The 13731-nt window shown below is 56.2% G+C and overlaps 1 protein-coding gene across 6 annotated transcripts in view; it reads right to left on the bottom strand.

The window, feature by feature from the left end:
- Positions 1–249: 249 nt before the first annotated feature.
- Positions 250–13731, bottom strand: part of SCAP (SREBF chaperone) — a 64105-nt gene continuing 50623 nt past the window's right edge. For 4 of the 6 annotated variants that reach the window (XM_069475617.1, XM_069475616.1, XM_069475618.1 and 1 more), the window contains 19 exons: positions 13267–13487; positions 12970–13075; positions 12175–12347; positions 11648–11774; positions 10076–10188; positions 8492–8586; positions 7031–7129; positions 6648–6866; positions 5523–5899; positions 4857–5045; positions 4577–4778; positions 4386–4501; positions 3761–4286; positions 3597–3682; positions 1565–1647; positions 1302–1468; positions 1081–1161; positions 762–968; positions 250–666 (listed from right to left, as the gene is read on the bottom strand). In XM_069475617.1, coding sequence (XP_069331718.1) covers positions 421–666; positions 762–968; positions 1081–1161; positions 1302–1468; positions 1565–1647; positions 3597–3682; positions 3761–4286; positions 4386–4501; positions 4577–4778; positions 4857–5045; positions 5523–5899; positions 6648–6866; positions 7031–7129; positions 8492–8586; positions 10076–10188; positions 11648–11774; positions 12175–12347; positions 12970–13075; positions 13267–13487 — 3433 coding nt within the window. In that variant the 3' untranslated portion in view covers positions 250–420. The remainder of the gene's footprint in view (positions 667–761; positions 969–1080; positions 1162–1301; positions 1469–1564; positions 1648–3596; positions 3683–3760; positions 4287–4385; positions 4502–4576; positions 4779–4856; positions 5046–5522; positions 5900–6647; positions 6867–7030; positions 7130–8491; positions 8587–10075; positions 10189–11647; positions 11775–12174; positions 12348–12969; positions 13076–13266; positions 13488–13731) is intronic. The other 2 variants (XM_069475619.1, XM_069475621.1) reach the window with 2 other exon arrangements.

The following is a 13731-nucleotide window of genomic DNA, read 5'->3' on the forward strand; positions in this document are numbered from 1 at the left end:
TGGGCCCACCGATGGCTGTCTCCTTCAGACCCAGCCCCAGTAGCTTCGCCAGAGGCTTAGCACCTTCCATAGATGGTAGGATGGTACCAGACTGAGTGATGGTGGGGCTACCCTCACTTTCCACACCCAGTTTTGGCTTGCTGGTCCTCCCCGCCTTTGCCATACATTTGTAAAGGGTCTAGGCACAGGGAGGGAATATTTAAGTGACATGGGAAAAATGCCAGGGGAAGACATCAGGCCCCTGGCAGATGTGATTTAAAAAAAAAAAAATTTAATATTATTACAGTCAGAAAGGAGGACAGTTCAGAAGCAGCTGCCAGAAGACACTTGGCTCCTTCCCCCCAGTCTGGGTCCAGTGCATTGGCCCCACACAGCTCCTGCCATGCAGACAGCCAAGGGCATCTCATCCGCTGCCCGCCCTCAGTCCAGCTTCTCCAGCACAGAGGGTACATACACCAGGCTGAGCTCACTGCCAAAGTTGCAGACAATGGCAGCATTGTCCAGCACCAGGATCTGGCGGGCAGGCTGGGCCTCACTGTTCTTCCCCAAGTAGACTGTCTGTAACAGGTCCCCATAGTTTAGGTCCCAGAAGGAGACACAGCCCTGGCCACCGGTCACCAGTAGGTTGTCTGAGATGACACCCAAGCTTGCACCACAGCCAAGGTCCTGGAAGCAAGGACATGACAGGCTCAGTATCTTGAGTCCTTCCCTGAAACACCAAGAATCCGGATTCCCCTCCCCTCATCCCCCAACCTGCCTACCTGCTGAATGGAGTAAAATTTGATGCCCGTGCTGCGGTCCCAGATGCTGATGAGGTCATCCAGGCCACTGCTGATGACACAGGAGGTGGTACAGGTGAGGGAGGTGACATCCCCGCGGTGAGCAAACATGTGGCTGACCCGGCTGCCGGTCAGCACATCCCACAGGCATATGGCCCCATCTTGTCCTCCACTGGCCAGCACCATGGTCTGGGGGAACAGGCCCAGGAGAGCAGGGTCATTGTGGTGAAGTACCTTTGTTGACAAGAGTGTTCCCGTGCCCTGGTGGGTGAGGACCAGCTCCCAGGAGTCAGCCCCTCACCTGGTCAATGTACACAGTCGTGATGGCCCCTGAGTGGCCCTGCAGGGTGAAGAGGCAGCATGAGTCCTCCAGACGGAACACCTAGACAGGGATGAGCATGAGGTTCTGGTCTCTGGGATTTTTCAGGTTACACTTTGGCCCAGCCTCTCCCTGACTGACCCATAAAGCTCGCACCCCTGTGCCAGGCCCTCCCAGCACCCAAGAGATGAGAAGATACTCACTCTCAGTGTGTGGTCTTGACTCCCAGTCACTAGGCGCCCAGCAGCGGCTTTCAGGGCTGTGATGGGTTTTTGGTGTGCACAGGGTACTGTGTGGGTCAGGTGACAGGCCACTGTGTCACTACTGCTGTACACAGGAGATGCGGGGGAACTGCCCCGGCCTGGGGTCCCTGAGGACAAAAGGCCAAGTGAGGGATCTCTGAGAAGGCACTGGACAGGCTCCTCTGCACCCCACCCAAACGACTACCCACCCCAGGCCCTCTGACCTCTAAACTGCAGGGGACTAAGGGCAGTATGGGTCTCCAAGGAGAAGAAATCGAGGGAACCGTTGAGCCGCGCAGCTACAATCCTGGAAGAGAAGAGCAGTTGCCAGGGTGGCTCCCTCAACACCCCCCCCCCCCCCCCCCCCCCCCCCCCCCGTCTCAGGGCTGAGCACATCAGCACACGACAGGCTCAGCTCTGCTGGGCATTTGGAAGGTGGTCATGTGGACTAAATGAGCTGATATGCATAAGGTGGCACCTAGTGAATATCATATATGGTTGGAAATCAAAACCCAATACAAGTAGGGGGTTCCCCTATGCAGCCTGGAGCTTAAGGGCAGGTTGCTGAGGAGGGGAAACAGGACACAATGTGGCTGCCATCTCTAGCACATAAAAGCAGCTTCCACCCAAGCACAGCCCATGCCAGTTCCTTTCTCCACAAAGAAATAAGGATTTTCTTTGCTCCCCAAAATTCCTAGGCACAGGCTGACAAGGGGAATGGGTATGTTTGCCCAATGGTCCCAAAGTCTCAAAGTAGCATTCAAAATTTTATTCCAGCAAAAGGCAACACATGTTTACAACCTCTGCCCCTGAATTTGAAGGGCCCACAGCAAACCTGGGGAAGCCAGTGTGTAAGAAGGGGGAGGGTCAGGAGGAGAGACCACTGACACCAGAAACTTTGAGGATCAGGCTGAGACATCTGGGCTTTCTCTAAAGTTAAGAACAAACAGCAAAGGAGAATTTCCAACACAGAGGGACCTGATGAACTTGGCTAGGCTGGAGAGTAGGATGTTAGCCTGTACAAGAATCCCAGTGGTGGCAGGAATCAAGAGAGCTAAGGGTAAGGGATGCTCTGCAGACAAAACAACAACTAAAAGGCCCCAGCTCTACATCTCTAGCTTAGATGGTGGTGCCACCAAGAGTCAGGGACCCTTGAAGGTGAGCCAGCATAAGACAGGCAGGTGAAGACATTCAACAGAAGGCACCTGGTCATGGGTGGCAACCCCCCCAGGGAGTGTGTGTGAGACAGAGCCCTGAGAATATCCACAGCCAAGAGGCGTGCTGAGGAGGGGCAAGGGGCAAGTGCAACAGAACAAGGGAAAGATGAGAACAGTGCCAAGCAACCAAGGAAAATAAAGGGTTTGTTTTTTTTTTTTTTTTTTGAGACAGAGTCTCACTCTGTTGCCCAGGCTAGAGTGCCATGGCGTCAGCCTAGCTCACAGCAACCTCAAACTCCTGGGCTTAAGCAATCCCCCTGCCTCAGCCTCCCGAGTAGCTAGGACTACAGGCATGCACCACCACGGCTGGCTAATTTTTTCTATTTTTAGTTGTCCTGCTGATTTCTTTTTATTTTTAGTAGAGACGGGGTCTTTGCTTTTGCTGGGGCTGGTCTTGAACCCCTGACCTCAAGCAATCTTCCTGCCTGGGCCTCTCAGAGTGCTAGGATTATAGGTGTGAGCCACCATGCCCGGCCGAAAAGAGGGGTTTTGACAAGACAGTTCTTCTGAAAATGCATTTCTAAATGTAACTGAATGTGTAACAAGATACCCACAAGGGTCAGTATCAACAAGCTAATAAGAGAAACTTCAGAAGGGTGAGAAATCAGTCCCTGTTGTCCCAGTGGTTAAGAGCCCTGGGGGCACACCATGTCCCAGGCCCTATTTAAAGTACTTCACACCTTGTAATTCATTCATTCATTCAAGACAGAGTCTCACTCTGTGGCCCAGCTAGAGTACAGTGGTGTCATCATAGCTCACTGTAACCTCAAACTCCTGGGCTCAACCAATCCTCCTGCCTCAGCCTCCAAGTAGGTAGGACTATAGATGTGAGCCACCGCTCCCGGCCCCTGTAACTCATTTAGTTGTCACCCCTCCTGTCCAAGTGGACTACTCTCTGCTCACAGGTGTGGGGCTAGGCACCAAGAAGGAAGTCAAGTCATACACCAGTGGAAGGGAGCCAGGACTCAAGCCTCAGAGTATGGCATGGCCATGAAAGGCTGGGGACACGAGGCTGAGCCAGGCAACACTGGGCTCTCACCTTTTGTCCAGAAAGACAAGGGCTGTGATGCCTGAGGAGACTTCCTCGCTGCTGCAGCATAGCACACCCTCGATGGCGTCCCATACCTGCAAGACCAAAGGCTGTGAGCACCTGCCCACAGTGAAGGCTCATAAGCCCCCTGTGTGGACAACCCCTGTGCCTACCTCCAGTCGGCCACTGCTCCGTCCCACTACAATGAGGTTGCCCTGCAGTTCCAAGCTCCAGATGGAACCATCCGCACTGGGGGCCCAGGCAAGGGAAGGGGAGCACTTCTCCGGAGAGCTGCCTTCATCCTCAAGGACCTGGGGCAGCGGTGGCACAGGCGAGGGTGGGCGCAGGGCTGGCGTGTGGGTGGCAGCCAGCCCCTCCTCCTGGTACACCCGCTGCACCAGGCGGCTGAAGTCATAGCCTGGGGAGTTCTGAGCAGCGTGGCTGCAGCCGGCCCGGTGCCGGGGCTCCGGCTGAGCTGGCTCTGAGGGTGATAGCTGCGTTGAGAAGTTGGTGTCGATTAAGCAGGAGAGGTCTGGCTGGTCCCGGAAGAGGGAAGGTGGCAGAGGGCCCCGAGGACGGTGTCGCAGCAGAGGGCTGTCCCCAGGCTCCTCTGGGCCAGCCTTCCCGTTGTCCGACAGCCGTTCCCAGCTCTCCTGAGCCTCAAACACACTGCCAACACCACTGTCCCGGCGCTGCCTGCTGGTGGGCCAGATGGGAAGGGTGAGAAAGGTTGGGGGCGCAAGGGTTACAGGAGTATGCGGGGACACGGAGTGGCAAGGGCTAGACAGCTGCACCTACCTTGGGCGTGGGATACGGGTGAGACAGTCCCCGGTCTGCGCGTCCCACACACACACGTGGCCCGCCAGGCAGCAGCTCACCAGCAGCATGCCGTCGCTGGCCAGACACTCAATGTCCTGAGGGAGCGTGCGCGTGTTGGCACGAGCCAGGTTCCCGGCCCTCCCCGCCACCTGCCCTCAGCCCACCCTCACCATGAGGTGCCCGCGCAGCACCAGCGGCACGATCTCCGTCTCGGGCGGCGTGTAGCCGTAGTCGTCGCAGGGCAACTCCCCGCGTCTCCGCCGGCCGGATACACCACCGGGCTGCCCGTAGTTGCGTGGGCAGAGAACGCGGTAGAGGCAGAGCAGCAGCAGCACAAGGACGATGCCCGCGGCTAGACCAAGCGCTGCCACCCTGTGCGGGCGGGAGCGCAGTGAGGTGCGTCCCCCACTCCCTCTCCCCTCCCTCCGGCCCCTCCCGTGCTGCCCTTACTTGTACAGCGTGACGTCTCCGTGCGCCTGCGCCCCGCCTGGGCCCTTGGGCCCAGCCTCCCAGCGCTCATCGGGCCCCGGCCCGCGCGGGGGCCATGCACTGCGGCGGTCCTGAGGGTGCCGCCCCTCCAGGGCCTCTCTCGGGTTCAGGCGGAGCGTGACCGGGATGACAGGCAGCAGGCTGATGTACCTGGGTCCAGGCAGTGGTGGCCTTAGCAGGGACGCTGCCCCGCCAGCCCCAGTCCCTTCCCTACTCTTCACGTGGGACTCAGTTCAATCTACTAGAGTCCAGCCCACTCTCTCCAGGTAGTCCTCCCAGCATGGGGGGTGGGGACAGAGGTAGGCCCTTCCCAGCCCAGCTCTGGCACCCCAACCTTGCTCAGTCGCAGATACTAGCACCTGGCTATCTCCCTCACTCGGTCAGGCACAGGGTGGATCTCATTCTGCCCAGCAGCTGGCAGCAACCTGTGACTCCTCAGAGCCAGGGCCACTCACTTGAGTTGTGGCTGCTTGAAGCATTGGTTCCCACCTCACAACCTTATGAGTTGTTTTAATTATTTGAGATGAAATGGAGAATGCAAACCAGTGGGTCTCCCATGGTAAGGGGGAAAGGGGATGGTGAGCTGATACCAAGTGAGGAGGTGGCAGCTGGCATGGCCCAACTCACCTCTTGGCCAGTGTGATATTGTAGTAGCTGAAGAGTGTCGGCCAGTGGCGGAAGGACAATTTCCTCCAAAGTTCCTCATCCTCAGGCCCCCAGGTTACCTCTGGGACTGGGCTGTCATGGACACCCTCTGCCAGACCCCAGTGCTCAGGAGGGTCGCCTGGCGACGTCTGGTTCTCAGGTAGTTTAGGGGCATCAGGAGGGAAGATGGAGAAGGCAGGGTCTGGGTGGCTGGCAGGCAGCACACCACTAGGCACAGGCATAGGAGCCAGGGCACCCTCACCCAGTGGGCTCTGCTCCGTCACCTGGGCAGCGAGGTAGGTGCGCAGCCCTGCTGGGTCTGTGTATACCAGGATGCCGATCCAGACAACAGTGCCAGCCTGCAGTAGAGCATCGGGTGCTTAGTGTGGAAGAGGCAGCATAGGGACCTCAGGCTCTCCCACCACCACCCGCCAACACTTGCCACTGGAGGGGCCTGGTTCCCTTTCCATGGTCAGGGGCTGAGTTTCCCGGCCTGGAAATGCACTGGGACACCTTTAGGCTTGACGTCCCCAATCCCTAACCTCCACCACAGCTGGGCCCAGAAAGCTCCTACCATTCTCATGGTCAGCATGGCCAGAGGGCCAGCTGCCTGCCCTGCTCCAGAAACCCCAGAGGTCCTACTCCGCAGAAAGCCTCAGCCTCCTTCCCCTCTCAGTTCAACTCCCCAGGAGAGGCATTGCTGCCCAGCAGCCAGCCCAGCTCAGCTGGTGACTGACTGTACCCAACATGTTCTGATGTCTGCCCACTATGTAGCAGCCGACAAACCCTGACCCAGGGAAATGCGGTGGCCACAGGTGGTTCTGTCCCAGAGCACCCAGTCTAGCAAGCTCCTGTCCTGGGGAGATGATAGCTCCTCTACCTGATGACCCTGGAGCTGCTTCTCCCACAGAAAAGCTTGTCTTCTCAGAAACCACTGGGGTTGGGCAGGGAGGGCACGACGGGCAGCTTCCCAAAGCCAGGTTTCAAGGTGCCACCAGGCGCCTGAGAAGTACCCCTCCCCTCCTTCAAGGCAAAGTACAGCATCATGAGGGAACTTGAGTGCTGGCCCTCCAGAAGAGGGCAAGGCACGGCAGGGGTGGCAGGTACCATGATGAGGCGCTGTGCCAGGCGGGTGCGGGCCAGGAAGTAGATGACACGCAGCCTCTTGGGGAGCCGCAGGTTTCGGAAGGAAGACGGTTGCAGCGTGATGGTGTGGGGTGTGGACGGCCGTACAGCCAGCTGCCTCTCGTAGCGTGCTGGCCGCCCCACTGGCTTGGCTGGGGGCAGGCAGGCCTCAGGGGGCAGACGCTTGTTCAGGTCCGCTAGCTGTTGGGGGTGCAGTGATCAGGGCCTGAGTCTGCTGTCCAGAGGCTGCCTGCGTGGGACCACTGCCCCTGCCCAAGGTCTGTACCCCTCTCACCCAGAGGTTCCCTGAGCACGGCCAGGGCCGAGGAGGAGGGTGGGCAGGGCAGGGCTCAGCCCACTCCTACCTCCATCCGGCGAATGTCAATGGACAGGACAGTGGTGAAAAACAGCATCTGAAGGAAGAAGTCAGACACCAGGCCCACGACGGCGAAGAGACAGAACTCCTGGAATGAGAGCACATGGCAAGGCACCATGACCTCCTGGCCCTGAGCCCTAGAGAAGGCTGCAGGCACCTCAGAATCTGCAGGGCAGTGGCAGGCAGGGCACAGCAGAGATGAAGGAGAGAGATCCTGGTCATTCTCCTGAATCTGGGAGTAGCCAAGGACAGCACCAGCAGCTCGTCCCATCCCCACCAGGGACCAGGAGAGACCCCTCACACCTTCTTCCAGAGAAGGCTGAAGGGTGGGTGCTCTCCTGGAATATTCCAGTTCCCCTAGAGGGGTGAGGGGCCTGATCCACCTTGGAAATTTCTAAGACCCATCGGCTTCCTCCTCAAAAAGTCCTCCCCCACTGAGGCCCTGGCCCTGCTTGTGTACCCCCAGTCTAGCCAGAGGCCATGCTTGACCTAATGTGGGGGCTCTCAGAAAGGTTCCTGGCCAGCCACTGCATTGCACCAATGACGGGAAAGAGAGGGCAGGAGGGATTAATTCTGCCCTGAAACAGAAAGAGTGATCTCTGCTCCCCAAGCTCTGTCAACAGATGGAATTTTCTGAGGTTTCAGTTTTCCTCCCCTACCGCTGAGACCTCTGGCACATCAGCACAGTTGCTACTCTGGGGTAATGATGGGGTATAGCATATAGCAGCCATGTCAGCTCTGATGTCCCAAGACTGTACCCTGTCCTGCAGACACCGCTCCTTTCCCAGGAAGAAAACTCTGGAGTCCTTCTGCTGTCTGCTCATCCCCACCCCTCAGCAGGCCTGCCAGCCCTGGGGGGAGGGCAGGGGATGAGATGACAGCATCCTCCCCTTCTTGCAACTCCTCTTGGAATGGTCAGCAAGTCTGGGGTTCCAACTCAGTGCAGGGCCACCTCCACAGCTCACAGCTCCTCAGCCTAGTGAGGGCACTTTGCCAAGAGAGCAGGGGCCACTCTGGGCAACGGGTGGTGGCCCTCCCACAGGCCAGGCCAGGCCATATGTCTGGAGGCTGTAGCTACAGGCCAGGCCCAAGGGAGGAAAGACAGGGAGGGATCAGTTCAGGGGCCCTGTGGTATTTCTCCCTGAGAAATGGGAAACCAGGCCTGACTGGAACTGCACAGCCAGCTTCCAGTCTCTGCCAAGCCCACAGAGCCTCCTCCTGCCACTTGGCTGAATGGGAAAGAGGACAGGGCCTAAGACAGCCTGCCTGGCTAGGGGCTCAATCCTGGAACCCAGCCAGCATTTACTGATACATCTGAGCCAAGCATTCCAGGGGGTCCCCTCTCATAGGCAAGGGTGCCTGTGTAGAAGAGGGGTACACCTGCCCACAGCTGGGGAGCACAGCAGTTGGTTCCACACTCATCCAAGCAGCATGCGTTGGGGGGTCTTACCTGGATGGCAGGCACTAGGGTGAAGTAGCCAATGAGGATGATGCCTAGCTCCGTAGCCATGTTCTTCATGATGGACCAGCTCTCGCTACTTAGGCCTGTAGAGGGCAACAACAGGGCATGGGAGTAACACATGACCTCTCTCTGCCACGTGTCTGCACACAACCTCGTGGTCCTCAGAAGGGCAGGCATGGGGAGAGTGCCCAGCCCTCTGAGGCAGCCATTCCACCCAAGTGCCCCAACCCTCAGGACCCAGACTTCAGGGTGTTGCCACCACCAAACAGCTGCTGTGGGGAATAGGGGCTTTCGAGGCTTGAAGGGTACAGAGGAGAGCTATAATCATCAGAAGGGTGAAGGCTGGGCGCGGTGGCTCACACCTGTAATCCTAGCACTCTGGGAGGCCAAGGCGGGAGGATCGCTCAAGGTCAGGAGTTCGAGACCAGCCTGAGCAAGAGCGAGACCCCGTCTCTACTAAAAATAGAAAGAAATTATCTGGCTAACTAAAAATATATATAGAAAAAATTAGCCGGGCATGGTGGCACATGCCTGTAGTCACAGCTACTCGAGAGGCTGAGGCAGTAGGATCGTTTAAGCCCAGGAGTTTGAGGTTGCTGTGAGCTAAGCTGACGCCACAGCACTCACTCTAGCCCGAGCAACAGAGTGAGACTCCGTCTCAAAAAAAAAAAAAAAAAAGAAGGGCGAAGTAGGATGTGGAGGTGAGAAAACCCAAGAGGAAAGCCAAGTGGCACCCACTCTAACCAGATCCAACCTCTACATGCTGTTCTTGTCTAGGCTGCAGGGGCCAGCAAGACAGTGTGCCCACCAGCCATGTGGCAGAATGGCTCAAAGGATGGGAGAGCTAGCTGAGTTCTTCCTCAAGCCCCTCCCCACGGTGAGCCCCTTGGCCTCAAGCAATCACACTGTCGCAGGCATAAGGCTCTGAGCTCCTAGTGGGCAGAGACCATCTCAGCTCAGCTCTTCCTAACTCCACATCCAGCACAGGACCTGGCCTATCAGAGAAGCTCACAAAGGTTTGCAGAATGAATGAACAGCCTGCCTCCAGCCCCCTTCCTCACAGACATGGGGTGAGGAGGAGGCGGCTCAAGAAACCAGACCTCCAGGCCTAGGCTCTCTCTTTTCTCACTTTCGCCAGAACCCCAGATCCCCAGCTCCTACCAGTGAGGCCAGAGAGGGCTTTTCTGGCAGCCGTGGAAGCAGGACCTGACTGACCAGCGCCAGGGGCCTGGGCCCAGTGTGCTGGAATGAGGCAGGAAGACAAAACACTAGACACTGAACTTCCCAGACAGAAAGCCACCACCAAACAGGAGCCCCAGAGCAGAGTCCAGTTTGCTTTCTTATTGACATATGAACCAAGACTCAGTACAGTCCAGCTACCCTACGGTTCCTTAGGGCACATGCTACCAAGCTGCCAGGGCCTCGTGGCCCACTGCATATTACGCTGGAGGCCACCAGGGCAAGGGAGGTTTTGGGGTCTCTCTGTTTCCTCAGGGAGCACAACAGTAGGAAGAACGGGTCCCCCCCCCAAGGCCCTATTGCACCCACTTCCCGCCTCTCCCACTGTGTTACCTTGGGCGATCCGCAGTTTCACCTCGAGGTCCACTGGGGTGGAGACCACCGACTTGGTGAGCACCAATACATTCTCTAACCCAATAACCACCACAAGGTAGGGGAAAATCTCTCTGGGAACAGAGAAGAAGGTAAGGGACAACGTTGTGGCCAGTTCCCAACAAGCTTGAGCCCCCGTGGAGGTTGTGGGGTTGCCAGCCTGGAGCGGAGACTGCTGACTGACTCCCACAAGCACAGGGCAGAAACTCGCCCCTCGCCACCTCAACCAATAGGGGCTGTGTCTACACAGCTCTCAGCTTTCAAGGCTCTAAAGCCTTGCCAAGGGGCCAGCAACCATCCAACCAGCTCAGGAGAAGGGCTGGAAGAGGCCCCTTACGGAGAGCTCTGCTGCCCCTGCCTCCAGATCTCACATCACCTGGCCCTTCCCATGCCAGACTCTGCTGGCTGAAGGCAACGACTGCTGCCAAGACCCACACCAGTAACTCCAGGCCAAGCCATCACAGCTAAATGGAAGGGGATGAAACCACACTAAAGCTCTGCTCACTCACCTTGGTTGAGAAGTTGTGTGTGGAGAAGAGCAACTGCTCCTAAGGAAAACTCTACTGGCCATCTGAGCCCACTGTCTCACACTACTAGTGACAGACTGTGAGAGAAGTCTATGCACAAGGAAAGCCAGCGAGTTACAGCTCGCCAGGATCTCTGCGGCAGAGGCAAAGGAAGTGAGGGCTCTCAGAAGGGTACAGCAGACTGTACGGGGGGAGGGGTGGTGTTCAACACTGTCAGGTTCAGGAAAGGACACAGGTGTTCCATGAGCAGGGAAAGTGACAGAAACAAAACACAAAGTTGCTTTTCCTACAACCAGCCTGATGAGCCAAGGTGGGAGACAGGCCAGTTGGTTGATAACCACTGACAGACAGACAGGCAGGGCCTAGCCCGAGCCACGGACAGCAAAGCCTGAGGACAAACCCAGGGACGGGCTTCCAGACTAAGATTCAGAGAGGAATGGCAAGGGGAAAGTAAACATCAGTGGAAAAGGTGATAAATTATGATGTGCACGTATCTTTCAAAAAGCTTACTTTAAAATGAGCTATTTTATTAGGCATTCCAACGTTCTAATAGTGAAAAAGAAAAAAAATGTACCTTCCATATCACACTCTCTAGGGCTCAAGCCAGTAGGAAGCAGTGTGCATGTGTATGTGTAATACATAAACACACACATACATATCCACATATGTAATACATATTCACATACACACCTTAAACACACGTATACACACATATACACACCCAGACACATACACCCTCATAAACACAGAGATACATGTATGTACATATACACACACCTATATATGCACAAACATATATATACTATGTATACACACATATGTATGAATACAAGGTCAGATAACTTAAAGAGGAAGAAGATGTACCTCTTAAATGTCAAAACTAACAATGTGAAGACATGGGGTAACAGCAAGCATCCAGTCCAGAGAAGGCCAAGTGCCCAGATGTGCAAGGCTCTCTGGCCTGAGGGCCCACCCTATGGCCCAATGGAGCCCGCTAGAGACCTACCCGCCATTGAGGGTGGGCGTCAGGCCGAAGAGTGTGCAGAGCCCCACAGACATGAGCAGTGAGCTGAGCACTGTGACCACGGCAGCCAGGGCCAACCCCCACTTGGACTTGACCATGTCGATCTTGCCTGGAGAGCAGAGAGGGCACATCAGGGTAACACCTCCCCCAGCCCCTGGGCCACACAGGCCCCTCTTAACTGAGCTCCTGGAAGTAGAGTTTACTATGACAATTGAGAAGGGAAAGCTCCTGGTTTAACCAAAGAAAGGGACAACCAGGAATGCTTCCCAATCTTACAGACACAGTACACCTTTCCCTAACCCAGGAAGGGTTTTTTCCTGAGAAGTGTGAAAAGCCCTGGACCCACTCAAGCCCCTGAGACTCTGCTGGGGGATAAAGCCCTGGCTTTGGTGACCACCAGGCATGTTCCATATTCTGCCCCAAGCCACCTCCAGGGGCAGGGAAGCAAGTGATGTGGAAATGCCCATTTAGCTTAGAGAAAGCTCCCAGCCTCCCTGCCATGGACCTACGCGTGGAGAAGTAGATGTAGGCAAACAAGATGATGTAGGTGGTCACAAGGGGGATGAGTTCGGCGATACCAATCTCCTCCTTGAAGTGCACGTGGACCAGGCTCTCCGCCCGAAGGCTGCAGTTGGGGCTGGGATGCAGGAGCATCAGGCGGGCACGCAGGCTACTCAGGAACCTGGTCATGGAACGGAATCCGGGGATATAAGGAGTGTCCCTCTTGGTTCAGTGGCCAAGACAATCCCTGGAAGGAACGTCTATCAGAGCCTCCCTCCTCCCCCTGTGTTGGGAGGGAACTTCTCTGTGGTGTCTAAGCTTCTCTGTAGTCTCCAGGGGCATTGGAAGAATTACAAATGAAGAAAAAATTGCCTCAGGAGCTCCCCCTGCTCCTTTCTCAGTCCCCCTTTCCCGACCTATTAAACCACTCCTATCAGAAGCACTTCAAATGCCCTTGCCAACATGGGGAGCTGCCTGTAGGGCTCACTGGGAAGGACTCAGGACACATGGGGCTCAGTGGTAATCAGCTAGGGACACCTGCCCTAGGCTCAAGAGGGACCAGAGGAGGTCTGTGCCAGGACACCAAAATTGCCAGCCCTGCTTTAGTCCCTTATGCTTCTTAACCAGCTGTCAGATCATTCCCATTTAAATGTAGCAGACAACATCCTTTAGTCTAAAGGACATAAGCATTTCAACAGGAAGCCTGGAGTGTAAGTTCCCAGGGGGCATTGAGAACAGGTACCACTCAAAGCCTCATGTCACCACACAGACCAGTCAGGAGCCCAGGGCACTGTAAGCCTTACTTGGCATGGTAGCGCTGGAAGACCAGGGTAATGGTGTATGAGACCATCCTCTTCCTGGTGTAGAGGCTCACCCCGCTGTACTTCCCAGGAACACCAAACAGCAGGTCTGAGGGTAGAAACCAGCAGGTACTGACAAAGAAACGACAGCCACTGCAGAGCCACCAAGGACCTCTTCTCCACCTTCACCCTTGGAAACAAGGGGTGAACCCTGATCTGCCCGAGCATCCATCAAAGAAGAGATGGTGAGTGACCAATAGGCACCCTTACAGGTCCTCAGGGAAGCTGAGCTCAGGCTACCTTTGAGCGTGGCTGAAGTCTGCAGGGTTTTAGGCTCATGCTGGTGGATGGTCCTGATGATGTCAGGATCAGCATGGAAGCGTTCCCGGTCATTCTGCCAGAAGTTCCCGGGGGACAGCAGCAGGCATCCATGTTCTGGGAGTAGGTTCCGGAGCTTTCTGAGGCCTGGCAGCAGGTCAGTTACCTGCAGGCACACCTCCTCCAGGCTCCTGGTCCCAGAGCTGTGTAGGAGACAGGACAAGGCACCTGTTGTGTCTGCCTCCACAGGGTAGACCCACTGCACTTACGGGTAACCCTCTGTCATCGGGTACTTCAATCCTCCATATCTGCTCGCTGGTCTCTCCAAAGAGCCTGATGATTAGGGCAGTGAGTAAAGCACTTCCAGGTCAATAACCTAATCATGCGGCTGTCTGACCTTCAAAGTGCATGTGGAGCCCGAAAGTCCATCGTCTCCGAGGCGAGGCA

Source organism: Eulemur rufifrons, chromosome 7 (assembly GCF_041146395.1).
Source record: "Eulemur rufifrons isolate Redbay chromosome 7, OSU_ERuf_1, whole genome shotgun sequence".
Taxonomy (NCBI): Eukaryota; Metazoa; Chordata; class Mammalia; order Primates; family Lemuridae; genus Eulemur; species Eulemur rufifrons.